This window comes from Leuresthes tenuis, unplaced genomic scaffold (assembly GCF_036924035.1).
Source record: "Leuresthes tenuis unplaced genomic scaffold, fLeuTen1.0.hap1 SCAF_19, whole genome shotgun sequence".
In the NCBI taxonomy this organism is placed as follows: Eukaryota; Metazoa; Chordata; class Actinopteri; order Atheriniformes; family Atherinopsidae; genus Leuresthes; species Leuresthes tenuis.
Genome location: NW_027325373.1, coordinates 572,501 through 593,409, shown reverse-complemented (window position 1 = coordinate 593,409; position 20,909 = coordinate 572,501). Strand labels below are relative to the sequence as shown.

Below are 20,909 nucleotides of genomic sequence, written 5' to 3'. Positions count from 1 at the left end.
CCAGAGGACTCAGTTTGTTCTAATGTGGACCAAACTCTGCCACGGCCCCTTTAAAGGGCCGCTCTGAGGAACCAGAGGACTCAGTTTGTTCTAATGTGGACCAAACTCTGCCGCGGCCCCTTTAAAGGGCCGCTCTGAGGAACCAGAGGACTCAGTTTGTTCTAATGTGGACCAAACTCTGCCGCGGCCCCTTTAAAGGGCCGCTCTGAGGAACCAGAGGACTCAGTTTGTTCTAATGTGGACCAAACTCTGCCGCGGCCCCTTTAAAGGGCCGCTCTGAGGAACCAGAGGACTCAGTTTGTTCTAATGTGGACCAAACTCTGCCGCGGCCCCTTTAAAGGGCCGCTCTGAGGAACCAGAGGACTCAGTTTGTTCTAATGTGGACCAAACTCTGCCACGGCCCCTTTAAAGGGCCGCTCTGAGGAACCAGAGGACTCAGTTTGTTCTAATGTGGACCAAACTCTGCCACGGCCCCTTTAAAGGGCCGCTCTGAGGAACCAGAGGACTCAGTTTGTTCTAATGTGGACCAAACTCTGCCACGGCCCCTTTAAAGGGCCGCTCTGAGGAACCAGAGGACTCAGTTTGTTCTAATGTGGACCAAACTCTGCCACGGCCCCTTTAAAGGGCCGCTCTGAGGAACCAGAGGACTCAGTTTGTTCTAATGTGGACCAAACTCTGCCACGGGCCCTTTAAAGGGCCGCTCTGAGGAACCAGAGGACTCAGTTTGTTCTAATGTGGACCAAACTCTGCCACGGCCCCTTTAAAGGGCCGCTCTGAGGAACCAGAGGACTCAGTTTGTTCTAATGTGGACCAAACTCTGCCACGGCCCCTTTAAAGGGCCGCTCTGAGGAAGCAGAGGACTCAGTTTGTTCTAATGTGGACCAAACTCTGCCACGGGCCCTTTAAAGGGCCGCTCTGAGGAACCAGAGGACTCAGTTTGTTCTAATGTGGACCAAACTCTGCCACGGCCCCTTTAAAGGGCCGCTCTGAGGAACCAGAGGACTCAGTTTGTTCTAATGTGGACCAAACTCTGCCACGGCCCCTTTAAAGGGCCGCTCTGAGGAACCAGAGGACTCAGTTTGTTCTAACGTGGACCAAACTCTGCCACGGCCCCTTTAAAGGGCCGCTCTGAGGAACCAGAGGACTCAGTTTGTTCTAATGTGGACCAAACTCTGCCACGGCCCCTTTAAAGGGCCGCTCTGAGGAACCAGAGGACTCAGTTTGTTCTAATGTGGACCAAACTCTGCCACGGCCCCTTTAAAGGGCCGCTCTGAGGAACCAGAGGACTCAGTTTGTTCTAATGTGGACCAAACTCTGCCACGGCCCCTTTAAAGGGCCGCTCTGAGGAAGCAGAGGACTCAGTTTGTTCTAATGTGGACCAAACTCTGCCACGGGCCCTTTAAAGGGCCGCTCTGAGGAACCAGAGGACTCAGTTTGTTCTAATGTGGACCAAACTCTGCCACGGCCCCTTTAAAGGGCCGCTCTGAGGAACCAGAGGACTCAGTTTGTTCTAATGTGGACCAAACTCTGCCACGGCCCCTTTAAAGGGCCGCTCTGAGGAACCAGAGGACTCAGTTTGTTCTAACGTGGACCAAACTCTGCCACGGCCCCTTTAAAGGGCCGCTCTGAGGAACCAGAGGACTCAGTTTGTTCTAATGTGGACCAAACTCTGCCACGGCCCCTTTAAAGGGCCGCTCTGAGGAACCAGAGGACTCAGTTTGTTCTAATGTGGACCAAACTCTGCCGCGGCCCCTTTAAAGGGCCGCTCTGAGGAACCAGAGGACTCAGTTTGTTCTAATGTGGACCAAACTCTGCCGCGGCCCCTTTAAAGGGCCGCTCTGAGGAACCAGAGGACTCAGTTTGTTCTAATGTGGACCAAACTCTGCCACGGCCCCTTTAAAGGGCCGCCCTGAGGAACCAGAGGACTCAGTTTGTTCTAATGTGGACCAAACTCTGCCACGGCCCCTTTAAAGGGCCGCCCTGAGGAACCAGAGGACTCAGTTTGTTCTAATGTGGACCAAACTCTGCCACGGCCCCTTTAAAGGGCCGCTCTGAGGAACCAGAGGACTCAGTTTGTTCTAATGTGGACCAAACTCTGCCACGGCCCCTTTAAAGGGCCGCTCTGAGGAACCAGAGGACTCAGTTTGTTCTAATGTGGACCAAACTCTGCCACGGCCCCTTTAAAGGGCCGCTCTGAGGAACCAGAGGACTCAGTTTGTTCTAACGTGGACCAAACTCTGCCGCGGCCCCTTTAAAGGGCCGCTCTGAGGAACCAGAGGACTCAGTTTGTTCTAACGTGGACCAAACTCTGCCACGGCCCCTTTAAAGGGCCGCTCTGAGGAACCAGAGGACTCAGTTTGTTCTGATGTGGACCAAACTCTGCCACGGCCCCTTTAAAGGGCCGCTCTGAGGAACCAGTGGACTCAGTTTGTTCTAATGTGGACCAAACTCTGCCACGGCCCCTTTAAAGGGGAAAGCTGTGGGAGGATCTGCAGCATTAAAAGCAGAAACTCTGTTCCTGTGGACCCCTCCGACTGGACCAGAACTTGAACCTGTGCCAGACTCACCTGAATGGTTCTGATGAAGGACACGGTGACCCGCTCCTCGAACTCGTTCAGAGGCGTGTAGAGGTTCAGGATTTTCACGATCTGCACAGAAACACATCTTTAGTTTGTGTGCGTCTCCTGATCCGAGCCCTGGGGGCCGCGGTCGGTCCAAACCCGGCAGGACTCCGGGACACACAGACTGAGCCCACCTGCTGCGTGGTGAGGGCGCTGCACAGCGAGCAGATGGCCTCGGCGTCCTGGGACGTCTTCTTCTTGACCTGCAGCAGCTGAGCGGCCTGGATGATGGGCTCCAGCGCGGCGGCGGCTTTGCTCTGGAACAGGTTGTTTCCTCGGAGCCACTCCTCCATCTGACTGGTGTTGTACCTGAACGGCAGACAGAACCGTTTCTGAGCCTGTTGGCAGGGACCCGGCTGTGACATCACTGTGACATCATCAGGGTGCGATACCTGAGCTGCATGCCGGTGCTCCAGGAGCAGACGTCTTTGCGCAGCAGCAGGTTGTTCAGGGTGATGGCGTTGATGCAGTGGAACAGCTGCCGGATCACCTGGCCCACGATCTCAGGGTCCAGTCCGTGGTCCCGCATGGTGGCGTGGAACTGGCCCAGCTGCCGGATCAGCGCCTGCAGCGTGTAGCTGCTGGGGCCGTCGGCGTCCGTGTCCATGCTGGACGAGCGGTTCCTGTAGCCCATCGGCTTCACGCCCGCCAGGCTGGGGATGCTCTCGCTCTCCAACATGGCCGACACTGGAGGGCGGAGTCAGAACCGAACCCACAGGGGGCGGGTCATGATGAAACAGACGCCGTCAGAACAGAGAATATTCATGAAGTAGGAACAAATTTAAAGGTCCAAACATGGACAACCACTCAGAGAAATGCTCTGACTGGGTCAGAACTGGATGGATCACACGAGGGTGGTTCTGGTGATCTTGACGGGCCGGTTCAGGACAGATGATTCACATTTACACACATCACAGTTAGAGAGTTAGTTCTGCAGCTGGCACCAGAACCGGCAGAACCACCCTAAACTTGGAGGAAATGCACTCAGTCATTTAGCCTCCGAGTTGGGTTCATATTCTGCAGCAGAACAGAACCAAGGCCCGGCAGAAACTCACCGATCATGGGCTGGATGACGCCCTCGGCCACCTTGATGAGCTGCTGGTAGATCTGGATGGACAGGTCGCTCAGAACCTGCCGGTACTCCGCCAGGTCGAAGTTCTTCAGGCAGTGCTCGTTCTGCTTGGCCGTGTTCTGAGTCATGAAGGCCTGAAGAAGAAAGGTCAGAGGTCAGGCGGCAGGTCGGAGCGGGAGGGAAGTGATGTCACCTGAGGGGGCGGGGCTACCTCGTCTCCGCTGTACTGCTTCAGACAGTGCAGCAGCCGGCTGGTGTTGGCCAGCCAGAAGGACGTCATCTCAAAGTCGTCGTTGTTCTTCTGCGGAAACGACCAGAACCCCATCAGAACCCCATCAGAACCCGACCAGAACCCGACAAGAACCCCATCAGAACCCCACCAGAACCCCACCAGAACCCCACCAGAACGGTGCGTGTGGACGACAGACCTTCAGGACCTTCTTGATGGCGTTGATGGTGGAGGTGAGCAGGGACTCCACCTTCTGGTCGTCGTTGATGTAGTCGGCGTGACGGATGCACATGAAGAGGATGTAGGCAGGCAGGCAGGGGACTGTGGCCGCCACCGAGCTGGGCCGCACGTCTGCCAACACACACACTTCAGAACCGGCCCAACAGAACCGCCCAACAGAACCGGCCCAACAGAACCAGCCCAACAGAACCCGCCCAACAGAACCAGCCCAACAGAACCGGCCCAACAGAACCGGAACACACCGCTGGTCTCAGCCGGATAAAACCCGGTTCGCCCCACGCTGCATCAGAACCGCTGAGTCAGGCTCAGATGTTCTGACCCAGAATAACGCTGGATCAGAACCACTGAGGGAGGCTCAGAAGTTCTGACCCAGAATAACGCTGGATCAGAACCACTGAGGGAGGCTCAGAGGTTCTGACCCAGAATAACGCTGGATCAGAACCACTGAGGGAGGCCCAGAGGTTCTGACCCAGAATAACACTGGATCAGAACCACTGAGTCAGGCTCAGAGGTTCTGACCCAGAATAAAACCCGGTTCGCCCCACGCTGGATCAGAACCACTGAGGGAGGCCCAGAGGTTCTGACCCAGAACACTGACCCTCACCGTTGATCAGAGTCTTGATGAGCCGCCCGTCGTCCTCCTTGCTGTACTCCAGCATTCCCTCGAAGTCCTTCTCCTTCCGCTGAACGGTCACCTGGCGGCTCAGCTCCGGCTTGGTGGCGTTCTGAGCTGTGGCCTGAGAGGCTGCAGCACATGCACGCGCACGTGCACACACACACACACACAGTGAGCGGCTGTCACCTGCACACACACCTGGGATCAGAAGAGCTCGCCTCTTACCTTCCAGCTCCTGGACTTTCTTCATGTAGATCCTCAGCTGCTTCTTTAGCTTCCTCTCGTTCTTCTCCAGCTTCTCCACCAGCTCCTTGAGGTCCTGCGAGCAGGAAGAGGCCGGTCAGAGCGATAAGACAGGAAATGTGCTGAGCGGCGGCTGCGGCGGCGCCTCACCAGGTTGTCGTTGGTGAGGCGCGTGATCTCCTGCTGGACGCTGTACTCCACCCGGGCCTCCGGGGACAGAGAGGCGGCGTAGCTCAGGAGCTCCTGCTTCTTCTCGATGTCGTCCTTCAGCAGCTCGATCTGAGTGTGCCGAGCCTCCAGTTCGTCCCGGTGCTGCCTGGACTGGGTCTGCAGCTGGGCCTCCAACAGCCTGCCGCAGGGAGAGTTGATCCACAGCAGAACCGGAAGGAGAGGCGTTAAAAACGTCACATTCACACACCGAGGAACTCTACAGTCAAAAGGTGGAGCAGAAAATGCAGCTGAAGCAGAGAAAGAGGCAGCACACAGAGACCTGGCCACTTGTTTGAGGCCTTGGTAAGCCAAACCCAGCTCTCCATCTTCATTCAGGTGACACCAGTCCTGCAGGTTGCTGGTGTCCAGCAGCAGAGGAGGAGAAGAGAGGAGAAGCGTGAGCAAGCAGAGAGGAGGCCGAGCAGCACAGAAAACACGATTCACTGAGTGGATCAGGACGTCTTCACATGTTTAACCGTCTGTCGTGCTGCCGACTTTAAACGCACACTGACCGCTAATGCTAACTCTAACACTAACGTTAACGCTAAAACTGACCGCTAACTCTAACGTTAACGCTAACACTGACCGCTAACTCTAACACTAACGTTAACGCTAAAACTGACCGCTAACGCTAACACTAACGTTAACGCTAACACTGACCGCTAACGCTAACTCTAACACTGACCGCTAACGCTAACTCTAACACTAACGTTAACGCTAAAACTGACCGCTAACGCTAACGCTAACACTAACGTTAACGCTAACACTGACCGCTAATGCTAACTCTAACACTAACGTTAACGCTAACACTGACCGCTAACGCTAACTCTAACGTTAACGCTAACACTGACCGCTAACGCTAACTCTAACACTAACACTGACCATAACGCTAACACTAACGTTAACGCTAAAACTGACCGCTAACGCTAACACTAACGCTAACACTAACGTTAACGCTAACCGCTAACGCTAGCACTAACCCCAACACTAACGTTAACGCTAACACTGACCGTTAACGCTAACACTGACCGCTAACGCTAGCACTAACGCTAATGCTAACCCTAACTCTAACGTTAACGCTAACACTGACCGCTAACGCTAGCACTAACGCTAATGCTAACCCTAACGCTAACACTAACATTAACGCTAACACTGACCGCTAACACTAACCCTAACACTAACGTTAACGCTAACGCTAGCACTAACGCTAACACTAACGTTAACGCTAACTCTAACACTAACGCTAACGCTAGCACTAACGCTAACACTAACGTTAACGCTAACTCTAACACTAACGCTAGCACTAACGCTAATGCTAACCCTAACGCTAACACTAACGTTAACACTGACCGCTAACGCTAACCCTAACACTAACGCTAACACTAACGTTAATGCTAACACTGATCGCTAACGCTAACGCTAACCCTAACACTAACGCTAACACTAACACTAATGCTAACACTAAAACTAACGCTAATGCTAACGCTAACACCCAGCTGCTAACTCCTGCTTTCTACAGAACACCAGCGGTCAGGAGGAGGTGGAACAGAGACTCCATGATGCTTATCAGACTAACACCACCACAGTCTCTCATTTCATTTCTCCTTCGACCAAAAGATTCAGGCGAACATGCGACTAAGCAGAGGGTGAAGCGAAGACGAGGTGGAAGTGCAGAGCCCAGCAGTGACTGTCACCATTTATTCGAGCCGTAGAAACAGCAGAGAGCAGAAGAGTGAGGGAACATAAAGCAGCTGAACCCGAGCTGTGACTCACTTTTTGGACTCGCACAGTCCATGATACGCTCGGAGGGCCTCCTCTTTGTCCAGCGGCTCTGTGCTGTGGTTCAGCTCAGCATCTTTCTCAGTTTCCTGTTCGCAAAGATCACATTACTCCCCTTACTGCATGAAAACCAGCTCAGTGGTGTTCTCCGGACACTCGAGTTCTGACGCAAACACACATCTGCTGTTTTTCTACATCTGAGGAGAAGTTCTGTCTCAGATCAGGATCAGAAATTCATCAGAAACATTTGAAATGAGGCAATCCCCTCAGATTCATGTTGAACCCAACCAAAGTTATCACGGAGTGCCACAGGGCTCGTGTCTGGAACCACTCCCTTTTCCAGATTTACACATATACATTTATACTTTTTCTTCTGTTTCTTGGTTCACTACAATCCACATTTAGACACTTTTTTACAGCTCACAGAACGCTCATTCAGACCGAGACGTGGCGGCGGCGTTTAAACACAATTTAAGACACTTTGTTGAAGCACATTTAGCAGGAGCAGAGCTGCAGCTGAGCTACAAACACAAACCTTCATGTCAGCTTCCACAACAACTCAGAAACTCACAATGCGCTCGCTCCTCTCCTGCAGCTGGGCATTGCTCACTATCTGAGTCCTCAGGATCAGGACCTCCTCCTTGCGAGCGTCCAGCTCCTCATTGGCTGCCTTCAGCTGACTGAGCAGCAGGTTGTAGCTGTCCTGCAGCTCATTGGACGAGCTGTTCTGGGATGCTCGCTCAGCGACCGCCTTCCTCAGCTCGTTCAGGTCGTTCTTTAGTTTCTTGTTCTCCGATTCGAGCTCCTGCCTCTGCAGAGACACAGACTTCTGTTAGCATTCAAAGTCTCACAGCACCCTCCTCTCTAATGCTGCCTTCAGGTCCCAGTCGGACAGTCGGGGCAGAACCTGGGTGAGTTTAGCAGGAATCTTCCTGCTGTCTCACTCATACTTGAGGTATTCCTCCTTTACGCCACCTTCAGTAAGCCTGAACTATTGATCATCCAGCCAATCGGTCCCTCAGCATCTGCAGCAGCTGTTTAAACTCAGTCATACAGGCTGATGCTCTCAGGAACCTCTGGTTCTGGTTCTGCCATCCCTACGAACAGGGCAGTCTGAGTCCAGACTGTTCTCACCGGTGGTTCCATGAAGGTGGAACCAGCCAGGGAGAGAACACCTCTAACAGCCCAACTTACACCGACTCTGGACTGCTGGACCGGTTCTACCGGGAGCCTGTCCTGTAAACAGGTTCTGAATGCTGAGCTGAGCAGAACCACAGACCAGCAGAAGCTGCTGCAGTTTGGTACCTTCAGGTTGTTGTAGGCCAGATCTGCGGTTTCCTGCTCGGAGGACGGACCTCTCCCCTCAGAGCCCTAAAATGAAGGCAGCACCAGTTATTCCGTGTGACGGTTCTGATCCAGGATGCTGCAGTGATGCTGTGATAACCTCCATCAAAGCGGAGCACCTTGCGCTTGGCGAGCTCCTCCATCTTGTCCAGGTTGGCCTGCAGCCTCTTCCTCTCCTGCTCCAGCTCTCTGACCCTCTTCTGCAGCTTCAGGAACAGACTGATGTCCATCGCAGCCTTCTCCACCCCCAGGTCCTGCAACCCAGCACCGGGTTTAAAACACAGCGCAGCGCCGCTCATTGTGTGAAGCTCCGCCCCCACACTCACCTCCACCTGCTGAAGGGAGTCCTCTGTGTCTCCAACCTCAGAGGTGGAGATGGAGGGGTAGTTGGAGTCCGACTCCAGGCTGCTCTGATTGGACGGGTTCCTCCTGTGGCCCGGGTGGAACTGGAGGACGAATGAGAAGAAGATTACAGCTGTGCTACAGATGGGCTACAGATGGGCTACAGCTGTGCTACAGATGGGCTACAGATGTGCTACAGATGTGCTACAGATGTGCTACAGATGTTATACAGATGGGCTACAGATGTGCTACAGATGCCTTACAGATGGGCTACAGATGGGCTACAGATGCCTTACAGATGGGCTACAGATGGGCTACAGATGCCTTACAGATGGGCTACAGATGTGCTACAGATGGGCTACAGATGTGCTACAGATGCCTTACAGATGGGCTACAGATGGGCTACAGATGCCTTACAGATGGGCTACAGATGGGCTACAGATGCCTTACAGATGGGCTACAGATGGGCTACAGATGCCTTACAGATGGGCTACAGATGGGCTACAGATGCCTTACAGATGGGCTACAGATGGGCTACAGATGCCTTACAGATGGGCTACAGATGGGCTACAGATGGGCTACAGATGTGCTACAGATGCCTTACAGATGTGCTACAGATGTTATACAGATGTTATACAGATGTTATACAGATGTGTTACAGCTGTGCTACAGATGCCTTACAGATGTGCTACAGCTGTTATACAGATGTGCTACAGATGTGCTACAGATGCCTTACAGCTGTGCTACAGATGTTATACAGATGGGCTACAGATGTCTTACAGATGTGCTACAGATGTGCTACAGCTGTTATACAGATGTGCTACAGCTGTGCTACAGATGTTATACAGATGTGCTACAGCTGTGCGGGTGGGGAAACTAAAAATCCAAAGCTGTGCTTTAAGCGGGTCTCTGAGTGTAACTGGGCTCAGAACTCACAGCTGGAACCTTTTAAACTTTGGGTTAGATTTAAAGTTTCCTCTTTAAACAGATCCAAACAGAACCAGGACCCAGTTTCTGTGTCTCAGAACCTTCTACCTCTGATGTTTCTGAACAGAGCTGCCTCTGACCCCGGAGCAGGGGGTCAGAGGTCACAGCTGATCTGAGGTCAGACGTCACCTTGCTCAGAGACACTTCCTCCTTCAGGTTGTCGTATCTCTGCTCCAGTCTGGAGAATTCTTTGAGGAGGTTCTGGTAGCGCTGCCTCTCTGCGTCCAGCTCCGACTGCAGAGACACGCTGCTCGCCTCCTCTGAAACACACACAGGCCGTTTCAGACACTTTCAGGCAGTTTCAGACAGTTTCAGGCAGTTTCAGGCAGTTTCAGGCAGTTTCAGGCAGTTTCAGACAGTTTCAGGCAGTTTCAGACACTTTCAGACAGTTTCAGGCAGTTTCAGACACTTTCAGGCAGTTTCAGACACTTTCAGGCAGTTTCAGACACTTTCAGACACTTTCAGGCAGTTTCAGACACTTTCAGGCAGTTTAAGACACTTTCAGGCAGTTTCAGACACTTTCAGGCAGTTTCAGACACTTTCAGGCAGTTTCAGACAGTTTCAGACAGTTTCAGACACTTTCAGGCAGTTTCAGACACTTTCAGGCAGTTTCAGACACTTTCAGGCAGTTTCAGACACTTTCAGGCAGTTTCAGACACTTTCAGGCAGTTTCAGACACTTTCAGGCAGTTTCAGACACTTTCAGGCAGTTTCAGACACTTTCAGACAGTTTCAGGCAGTTTCAGACACTTTCAGGCAGTTTCAGACACTTTCAGGCAGTTTCAGACACTTTCAGGCAGTTTCAGACAGTTTCAGACACTTTCAGGCCGTTTCAGACACTTTCAGGCAGTTTCAGACACTATCAGGCAGTTTTAGACACTTTCAGACACTTTCAGGCAGTTTCAGGCAGTTTCAGGCAGTTTCAGGCAGTTTCAGGCAGTTTCAGACACTGTCAGGCAGTTTCAGACACTATCAGGCAGTTTCAGGCCATTTCAGACACTTTCAGGCAGTTTCAGACACTATCAGGCAGTTTCAGGCAGTTTCAGACACTTTCAGGCCGTTTCAGACACTTTCAGGCAGTTTCAGACACTATCAGGCAGTTTTAGACACTTTCAGACACTTTCAGGCAGTTTCAGGCAGTTTCAGACACTTTCAGACACTTTCAGACACTTTCAGACACTTTCAGACAGTTTCAGACACTTTCAGGCAGTTTCAAGCAGTTTCAGGCAGTTTCAGGCAGTTTCAGACACTTTCAGGCAGTTTCAGACACTTTCAGACACTTTCAGGCAATTTCAGGCAGTTTCAGACACTTTCAGGCAGTTTCAGACACATTCAGGCAGTTTCAGGCACTTTCAGACACTTTCAGGCCGTTTCAGACACTTTCAGGCAGTTTCAGACACTTTCAGACACTTTCAGGCAGTTTCAGACACTTTCAGGCAGTTTCAGACACTTTCAGGCAATTTCAGACACTTTCAGGCAGTTTCAGACACTTTCAGGCAGTTTCAGACACTTTCAGACACTTTCAGGCAGTTTCAGACACTTTCAGGCAGTTTCAGACACTTTCAGGCAGTTTCAGACACTTTCAGGCCATTTCAGACACTTTCAGACACTTTCAGGCAGTTTCAGACACTTTCAGGCAGTTTCAGACACTTTCAGGCAATTTCAGGCGATTTCAGACACTTTCAGGCAGTTTCAGGCAGTTTCAGACACTTTCAGGCAATTTCAGACACTTTCAGACACTTTCAGGCAGTTTCAGACACTTTCAGACAGTTTCAGACACTTTCAGGCAGTTTCAGAAACTTTCAGGCAGTTTCAGAAACTTTCAGGCAGTTTCAGACACTTTCAGGCAGTTTCAGGCAGTTTCAGGCAGTTTCAGGCCGTTTCAGACACTTTCAGGCAGTTTCAGACACTATCAGGCAGTTTCAGACACTTTCAGACACTTTCAGGCAGTTTCAGGCAGTTTCAGGCAGTTTCAGGCAGTTTCAGACACTTTCAGGCAGTTTCAGACACTTTCAGACAGTTTCAGACACTTTCAGGCAGTTTCAAGCAGTTTCAGGCAGTTTCAGGCAGTTTCAGACACTTTCAGGCAGTTTCAGACACTTTCAGACATTTTCAGGCAATTTCAGGCAGTTTCAGACACTTTCAGGCAGTTTCAGACACATTCAGGCAGTTTCAGGCACTTTCAGACACTTTCAGGCCGTTTCAGACACTTTCAGGCAGTTTCAGACACTTTCAGACACTTTCAGGCAGTTTCAGACACTTTCAGGCAGTTTCAGACACTTTCAGGCAATTTCAGACACTTTCAGGCAGTTTCAGACACTTTCAGGCAGTTTCAGACACTTTCAGACACTTTCAGGCAGTTTCAGACACTTTCAGGCAGTTTCAGACACTTTCAGGCAGTTTCAGACACTTTCAGACACTTTCAGGCACTTTCAGGCAGTTTCAGACACTTTCAGGCAATTTCAGGCGATTTCAGACACTTTCAGGCAGTTTCAGGCAGTTTCAGACACTTTCAGGCAATTTCAGACACTTTCAGGCAGTTTCAGACACTTTCAGGCAGTTTCAGACACTTTCAGACACTTTCAGGCAGTTTCAGACACTTTCAGGCAGTTTCAGACACTTTCAGGCCATTTCAGACACTTTCAGACACTTTCAGGCAGTTTCAGACACTTTCAGGCAGTTTCAGACACTTTCAGGCAATTTCAGGCGATTTCAGACACTTTCAGGCAGTTTCAGGCAGTTTCAGACACTTTCAGGCAATTTCAGACACTTTCAGACACTTTCAGGCAGTTTCAGACACTTTCAGACAGTTTCAGACACTTTCAGGCAGTTTCAGACACTTTCAGGCAGTTTCAGAAACTTTCAGGCAGTTTCAGGCAGTTTCAGACACTTTCAGGCAGTTTCAGGCCGTTTCAGGCCGTTTCAGACACTTTCAGGCAGTTTCAGACACTATCAGGCAGTTTCAGACACTTTCAGACACTTTCAGGCAGTTTCAGACACTTTCAGGCAGTTTCAGACACTTTCAGACAGTTTCAGACACTTTCAGGCAGTTTCAAGCAGTTTCAGGCAGTTTCAGGCAGTTTCAGACACTTTCAGGCAGTTTCAGACACTTTCAGACACTTTCAGGCAATTTCAGGCAGTTTCAGACACTTTCAGGCAGTTTCAGACACATTCAGGCAGTTTCAGGCACTTTCAGACACTTTCAGGCCGTTTCAGACACTTTCAGGCAGTTTCAGACACTTTCAGACACTTTCAGGCAGTTTCAGACACTTTCAGGCAGTTTCAGACACTTTCAGGCAATTTCAGACACTTTCAGGCAGTTTCAGACACTTTCAGGCAGTTTCAGACACTTTCAGACACTTTCAGGCAGTTTCAGACACTTTCAGGCAGTTTCAGACACTTTCAGGCAGTTTCAGACACTTTCAGGCAGTTTCAGACACTTTCAGGCCATTTCAGACACTTTCAGACACTTTCAGGCAGTTTCAGACACTTTCAGGCAATTTCAGGCGATTTCAGACACTTTCAGGCAGTTTCAGGCAGTTTCAGACACTTTCAGGCAATTTCAGACACTTTCAGACACTTTCAGGCAGTTTCAGACACTTTCAGACAGTTTCAGACACTTTCAGGCAGTTTCAGAAACTTTCAGGCAGTTTCAGAAACTTTCAGGCAGTTTCAGGCAGTTTCAGACACTTTCAGGCAATTTCAGACACTTTCAGACACTTTCAGGCAGTTTCAGACACTTTCAGGCAGTTTCAGAAACTTTCAGGCAGTTTCAGGCAGTTTCAGACACTTTCAGGCAGTTTCAGGCAGTTTCAGACACTTTCAGGCAGTTTCAGACACTTTCAGGCAATTTCAGACAGTTTCAGACACTTTCAGGCAGTTTCAGACACTTTCAGACAGTTTCAGACACTTTCAGGCAGTTTCAGAAACTTTCAGGCAGTTTCAGGCAATTTCAGACACTTTCAGACACTTTCAGGCAGTTTCAGACACTTTCAGGCAGTTTCAGACACTTTCAGACACTTTCAGGCAGTTTCAGGCAGTTTCAGGCCGTTTCAGACAGTTTCAGGCAGTTTCAGACACTTTCAGACAGTTTCAGACACTTTCAAACAGTTTCAGACACTTTCAGGCAGTTTCAGACACTTTCAGGCACTTTCAGGCAGTTTCAGACACTTTCAGGCAGTTTCAGACACTTTCAGGCAGTTTCAGACACTTTCAGGCAGTTTCAGACACTTTCAGACACTTTCAGACACTTTCAGGCAGTTTCAGACACTTTCAGGCAGTTTCAGACACTTTCAGGCAGTTTCAGGCAGTTTCAGACACTTTCAGGCAGTTTCAGGCAGTTTCAGACACTTTCAAGCAGTTTCAGACACTTTCAGGCAGTTTCAGGCAGTTTCAGACACTTTCAGGCAGTTTCAGACACTTTCAGGCAGTTTCAGACACTTTCAGGCAGTTTCAGACACTTTCAGGCAGTTTCAGACACTTTCAGGCAGTTTCAGGCAGTTTCAGACACTTTCAGGCAGTTTCAGGCAGTTTCAGACACTTTCAAGCAGTTTCAGACACTTTCAGGCAGTTTCAGGCAGTTTCAGACACTTTCAGGCAGTTTCAGACACTATCAGGCAGTTTCAGGCAGTTTCAGACACTTTCAGGCCGTTTCAGACACTTTCAGGCAGTTTCAGACACTTTCAGGCAGTTTCAGGCAGTTTCAGGCAGTTTCAGACACTTTCAGGCAGTTTCAGACACTTTCAGACAGTGAGTCGCACACGTGATCGGCTGGGTCAGGTGTCAGCCTCACCCTCGGTGCTCCTGGACTGCTGCAGGATCCGTCGGTTCATCTCCTCCTTCTCGCCCTTCAGCAGGGAGTTCTCCCTCTGCAGCTCCTCCACCCTCTGAGGTCACACAGAGCAGCAGTGAAATCACAGAGTCTGGATTCTTTCTCAGCAGTTTGACAACATTTCTGCCTACAGGTGGAGCTAAAGCTAGCTCCAGATGTTTAAATCTGCCAGCAGGTCAGACCTGAGCTCCAGATGTTTAAATCTGCCAGCAGGTCAGACCTGAGCTCCAGATGTTTCCTGCCAGCAGGTCAGACCTGAGCTCCAGATGTTTAAATCTGCCAGCAGGTCAGACCTGAGCTCCAGATGTTTAAATCTGCCAGCAGGTCAGACCTGAGCTCCAGATGTTTAAATCTGCCAGCAGGTCAGACCTGAGCTCCAGATGTTTCCTGCCAGCAGGTCAGACCTGAGCTCCAGATGTTTAAATCTGCCAGCAGGTCAGACCTGAGCTCCAGATGTTTCCTGCCAGCAGGTCAGACCTGAGCTCCAGATGTTTAAATCTGCCAGCAGGTCAGACCTGAGCTCCAGATGTTTCCTGCCAGCTGGTCAGACCTGAGCTCCAGATGTTTCCTGACAGCAGGTCAGACCTGAGCTCCAGATGTTTCCTGACAGCAGGTCAGACCTGAGCTCCAGATGTTTAAATCTGCCAGCTGGTCAGACCTGAGCTCCAGATGTTTCCTGAGGAAGGTCAGACCTGAGCTCCAGATGTTTCCTGAGGAAGGTCAGACCTGAGCTCCAGATGTTTAAATCTGCCAGCTGGTCAGACCTGAGCTCCAGATGTTTCCTGACGCAGGTCAGACCTGAGCTCCAGATGTTTCCTGACGCAGGTCAGACCTGAGCTCCAGATGTTTCCTGACGCTGGTCAGACCTGAGCTCCAGATGTTTCCTGCCAGCAGGTCAGACCTGAGCTCCAGATGTTTAAATCTGCCAGCAGGTCAGACCTGAGCTCCAGATGTTTAAATCTGCCAGCAGGTCAGACCTGAGCTCCAGATGTTTAAATCTGCCAGCAGGTCAGACCTGAGCTCCAGATGTTTCCTGACGCTGATCAGACCTGAGCTCCAGATGTTTCCTGACGCAGGTCAGACCTGAGCTCCAGATGTTTCCTGACGCAGGTCAGACCTGAGCTCCAGATGTTTCCTGACGCAGGTCAGACCTGAGCTCCAGATGTTTCCTGACGTCTCACCTGTGTGAGCTCCATCTTCTCGCTGCTGTGCTCCTCCTCCTGCCTCTTCCTGTGGGCGTGTGCCTCCCGCAGCTCCTCCCTCAGCTTCTCCACCTCCTCCTGCAGCGACACCACCTGGGCGCCGCCGCTCTGCTGACCCCGGACGACCTCCAGCTGCTTCTGCAGCTTGGTGACCTCAGAGCCCAGCGTGGCGTTCACCGTCAGCAGCTGTTCGTTCTGAGTCTTGTACTCTTTGGCCTGGAACACACACAGCGGGAGGTCAGTGTGAGCTGGTGGGTGCCTTTGTGCGTTTGTGCGTGCGTTTGTGCGTGCGTTTGTGCGTGCGTTTGTGCGTGCGTTTGTGCGTTTGTGCGTGCGTTTGTGCGTGCGTGGGCTCACCTGGTCGTCCACCTTCCTCTGCAGCTGGACGATCTTGTTCTCCATGCCCGTGTTGAGCTTCTTCAGGTGCTCGGCGGAGCGAGCTTCGATCTTCAGCTGCTTCAGCTGCCGCTTGGCGCGCAGGCGCCTGAACGCACACTGGATGATGATGGCGGCGTTGCGCGCTCGTCTGAACTTCTTCCTCTGCAGCCAGCCGCGCACGTTCTTCTGAATGATCATGGCCTTGTGGTGCAGCAGGAACTGCAGGAGACGACAGAGGAAAGGGTCAAGGGTCAGCTTTAGGTTAAAGTGAGGCGGGGGGGATCCGGCTGAACCTGACCGCCACTGACCAACTCTGCCAAAAGAGGGCGCCACGGATCTGCGACACCGGGCCTTGAACTCGCCATCTGAGCTGGACTGAGCTAAAGTTTCATTTCCTGCTCAGAAATCTGCATGTAGGTCCAGTTTGTGTTTAAAAAGGCAAGAAATCAAGATAAAAACAGGAAAACAGACAAGCTGAGACCTGCTGAATGAAGTTCTTTCAGGGCTCCTCCATCTTTAAAGGATTTTTAATCGTATCCAGATCAGATCATGTTTAAAACCCAGAAGCATCTGGTCCAGTTACCACTGAGCTGCATTCAGCACATTATGAAACCCTGTCGGGGGGGTAAATCACCAGCCTCCCTGCTGCCCCCTGCTGCCCCCTGCTGCCCCCTGCTGCCTCCTGCCGCCTCCTGCCGCCTCCTGCCGCCTCCTGCCGCCTCCTGCCGCCTCCTGCTGCCCCCTGCTGCCTCCTGCTGCCCCCTGCTGCCCCCTGCTGCCCCCTGCTGCCCCCTGCCGCCTCCTGCCGCCTCCTGCCGCCCCCTGCTGCCCCCTGCTGCCTCCTGCTGCCCCCTGCTGCCTCCTGCTGCCTCCTGCTGCCTCCTGCTGCCCCCTGCTGCCTCCTGCTGCCTCCTGCTGCCTCCTGCTGCCCCCTGCTGCCTCCTGCTGCCTCCTGCTGCCTCCTGCTGCCCCCTGCTGCCTCCTGCTGCCCCCTGCTGCCTCCTGCTGCCTCCTGCTACCTCCTGCTGCCTCCTGCTGCCCCCTGCTGCCTCCTGCTGCCTCCTGCTGCCTCCTGCTGCCTCCTGCTGCCTCCTGCTGCCCCCTGCTGCCTCCTGCTGCCCCCTGCTGCCCCCTGCTGCCTCCCGCTGCCCCCTGCTGCCCCCTGCTGCCCCCTGCTGCCCCCTGCTGCCTCCTGCTGCCCCCTGCTGCCCCCTGCTGCCCCCTGCTGCCCCCTGCTGCCTCCTGCTGCCTCCTGCTGCCCCCTGCTGCCTCCTGCTGCCTCCTGCTGCCTCCTGCTGCCCCCTGCTGCCTCCTGCTGCCCCCTGCTGCCCCCTGCTGCCTCCTGCTGCCCCCTGCTGGTACACAGAGTCGCTGCAGCCTCTGGAAAAACAAGCCTGACTCTGATGGACGTAAACAGATGAAGGTTTAGATGAACAGCTGTGATTGGCAGCTTTACTGGGACTTATTCACCCTTCCACCGGGTTTTCTCTGGTGTCATGTGACCTCTCAGCTGACAGCGTTCAGTTCTGGTTTCACTTCAAATGAAACTTTTGTCCCTCTCTGCCACATAATGAGCTTCCTGCAGCCCAGCGGTGTCGCTGAGTCTGGAGCCCTTTGTTTGTCCTCAGCACATCATCAGGTGGTTCTGGTTATTTCATTTGTGTTTGATGAGGAACTTGTGATGCAGCTCCAGAACCGCACCGAGCAGCACCTCAGGGCGTCTCCCTGCTGATTCAGATAAACTTAAACAGCTCTGCCCTGGCTGAATCTGACCCGGCGGGCCTTTAACCTGACGGGTAATCATCTGCCTGGTTAACGAGTCACTGCCTGGTTAACGAGTCCTTGCCTGGTTAACGAGTCCCTGCTTGGTTAACGAGTCCCTGCTTGGTTAACGAGTCACTGCCTGGTTAACAAGTCACTGCCTGGTTAACGAGTCCTTGCCTGGTTAACGAGTCCCTGCTTGGTTAACGAGTCCCTGCTTGGTTAACGAGTCACTGCCTGGTTAACAAGTCACTGCCTGGTTAACGAGTCACTGCCTGGTTAACGAGTCCTTGCCTGGTTAACGAGTCCCTGCCTGGTTAACGAGTCACTGCCTGGTTAACGAGTCACTGCCTGGTTAACGAGTCACTGCCTGGTTAACAAGTCACTGCCTGGTTAACAAGTCCCTGCCTGGTTACTGATGGACAGATTCTGACATCAGGCTGGTTTGGACTTTCGGTCAGAACTGAAGATTTACAAAGTGTCATGTGACCTGAACATGTGACCTGAACATGTGACCTGAACATGTGACCTGAACATGTGACCTGAACATGTGAGCTGAACATGTGAGCTGAACATGTGACCTGAACATGTGAGCTGAACATGTGACCTGAACATGTGAGCTGAACATGTGACCTGAACATGTGACCTGAACATGCGACCTGAACATGCGACCTGAACATGTGAGCTGAACATGTGAGCTGAACATGTGAGCTGAACATGTGAGCTGAACATGTGACCTGAACATGTGAGCTGAACATGTGACCTGAACATGCGACCTGAACATGCGACCTGAACATGTGAGCTGAACATGTGAGCTGAACATGTGAGCTGAACATGTGAGCCGAACATGTGACCTGAACATGTGAGCTGAACATGTGAGCTGAACATGTGACCTGAACATGTGAGCTGAACATGTGAGCCGAACATGTGACCTGAACATGTGACCTGAACATGTGACCTGAACATGCGACCTGAACATGCGACCTGAACATGCGACCTGAACATGCGACCTGAACATGTGAGCTGAACATGTGAGCTGAACATGTGAGCTGAACATGTGAGCTGAACATGTGACCTGAACATGTGACCTGAACATGTGACCTGAACATGTGAGCTGAACATGTGACCTGAACATGTGAGCTGAACATGTGAGCTGAACATGTGAGCTGAACATGTGACCTGAACATGTGACCTGAACATGTGAGCTGAACACGTGACCTGAACACGTGACCTGAACACGTGAGCTGAACACGTGACCTGAACACGTGAGCTGAACACGTGAGCTGAACATGTGAGCTGAACATGTGACCTGAACATGTGAGCTGAACATGTGACCTGAACATGTGACCTGAACATGTGAGCTGAACATGTGAGCTGAACACGTGACCTGAACACGTGACCTGAACACGTGACCTGAACACGTGAGCTGAACACGTGAGCTGAACACGTGAGCTGAACACGTGACCTGAACACGTGACCTGAACATGTGACCTGAACATGTGAGCTGAACATGTGACCTGAACATGTGACCTGAACATGTGAGCTGAACATGTGAGCTGAACATGTGACCTGAACACGTGAGCTGAACACGTGACCTGAACACGTGAGCTGAACACGTGAGCTGAACATGTGAGCTGAACATGTGACCTGAACATGTGACCTGAACATGTGACCTGAACATGTGAGCTGAACATGTGAGCTGAACATGTGACCTGAACATGCGACCTGAACATGTGAGCTGAACATGTGACCTGAACATGTGAGCTGAACATGTGAGCTGAACATGTGAGCTGAACATGTGAGCTGAACATGTGACCTGAACATGTGAGCTGAACATGTGAGCTGAACATGTGAGCTGAACATGTGAGCTGAACATGTGAGCTGAACATGTGAGCTGAACATGTTATCTGAACACGTGACCTGAACATGTGAGCTGAACATGTGACCTGAACATGTGAGCTGAACACGTGAGCTGAACACGTGAGCTGAACACGTGACCTGAACACGTGACCTGAACATGTGACCTGAACACGTGACCTGAACATGTGACCTGAACATGTGACCTGAACATGTGACCTGAACATGTGAGCTGAACATGTGACCTGAACATGTGACCTGAACGTGTGAGCTGAACATGTGAGCTGAACATGTGAGCTGAACATGTGAGCTGAACATGTGACCTGAACATGTGACCCGTCCTCCCCCTGCGTGCCTCTGGGAGGTCGTTCTAACGCTCCACTGATCTCTGCCTGAACCCATTCACGCCGACAGAAGCCTGGCGGCAGGACGAAGAGGCTCCTCCTCCTCGCCACAGATGAACGGACCGTGTTGCCGCTTACCTCCCAGTAGATCCGGCGGGTGAACATCCCCCGGGCGAAGGCCTGGATGGTGACGGTGGCCCGCCTCACCGCCAGGAAGGCGCGGCGCTCTCTCACCATGCGGTACTGCTTCTGACAGACCAGGGCGGCCCGGCTCAGACGCAGGAACTCTGCGTACCTGAAGGAGAACGGGTGGAACAGCCTGGTGAGACACCTGATCTCATCTGCTGTTACCATGGAAACAGAGACAGCTGCAGACATCACATGACATGTGAACTGGGATCGGAGCGCACCTGCGAGCCAGGTAACCGCGGCCGTATCGCTGCAGGGTGACGGCGGTCTTGCGGATCTTGCGGTACCGGACTCTCTGCAGCCAGCCTCGAACCGTCTTCTGGATCTTGATGCAGGCCGAGCGGAACCTATCGGCCCGCAGCTTCTCCAGGTACGCCACCTGCCCGGCCCGGAAGAAGATCTTCGTCTTTCCGAACTGGTACATGTCGGGCTCCTGAGGGACGGGGGGGGATTTTAAACCTGGACCAAGTCTCAAACTTTTATTTCTATAAAACACACAGAACCTGTGACTGTTTCATGATAAACCAGTTTAACCAGTTTAACCAGTTTAGACCACTGGAGTTAGTACCTTTCATGCAGGGGATTTTAACCCAGATTTCCCACATGAAAGGTGGCAATCATACCACTACACTATCCAGTCCCTTTTAACCACGTTTACGCAGTTT

The 20,909-nt window shown here is 52.0% G+C and overlaps 1 protein-coding gene across 2 annotated transcripts in view; it reads right to left on the bottom strand.

Moving 5' to 3' along the window:
* Window positions 1–20,909, bottom strand: part of myo5b (myosin VB) — a 114,263-nt gene that overhangs the window by 70,238 nt on the left and 23,116 nt on the right. For both annotated transcript variants that reach the window (XM_072371501.1, XM_072371502.1), the window contains exons 19-38: window positions 20,466–20,677; window positions 20,194–20,350; window positions 16,073–16,312; window positions 15,695–15,931; window positions 14,475–14,568; window positions 9,813–9,943; window positions 8,681–8,800; window positions 8,474–8,608; window positions 8,316–8,381; window positions 7,582–7,821; window positions 7,005–7,099; window positions 5,172–5,370; window positions 5,004–5,097; window positions 4,767–4,907; window positions 4,122–4,273; window positions 3,905–3,994; window positions 3,677–3,827; window positions 3,014–3,308; window positions 2,756–2,930; window positions 2,568–2,648 (exon numbers count right to left, since the gene is read on the bottom strand). In XM_072371501.1, the coding sequence (XP_072227602.1) occupies window positions 2,568–2,648; window positions 2,756–2,930; window positions 3,014–3,308; window positions 3,677–3,827; window positions 3,905–3,994; window positions 4,122–4,273; window positions 4,767–4,907; window positions 5,004–5,097; window positions 5,172–5,370; window positions 7,005–7,099; window positions 7,582–7,821; window positions 8,316–8,381; window positions 8,474–8,608; window positions 8,681–8,800; window positions 9,813–9,943; window positions 14,475–14,568; window positions 15,695–15,931; window positions 16,073–16,312; window positions 20,194–20,350; window positions 20,466–20,677 (3,105 nt within the window). The remainder of the gene's footprint in view (window positions 1–2,567; window positions 2,649–2,755; window positions 2,931–3,013; window positions 3,309–3,676; window positions 3,828–3,904; window positions 3,995–4,121; window positions 4,274–4,766; window positions 4,908–5,003; window positions 5,098–5,171; window positions 5,371–7,004; window positions 7,100–7,581; window positions 7,822–8,315; window positions 8,382–8,473; window positions 8,609–8,680; window positions 8,801–9,812; window positions 9,944–14,474; window positions 14,569–15,694; window positions 15,932–16,072; window positions 16,313–20,193; window positions 20,351–20,465; window positions 20,678–20,909) is intronic.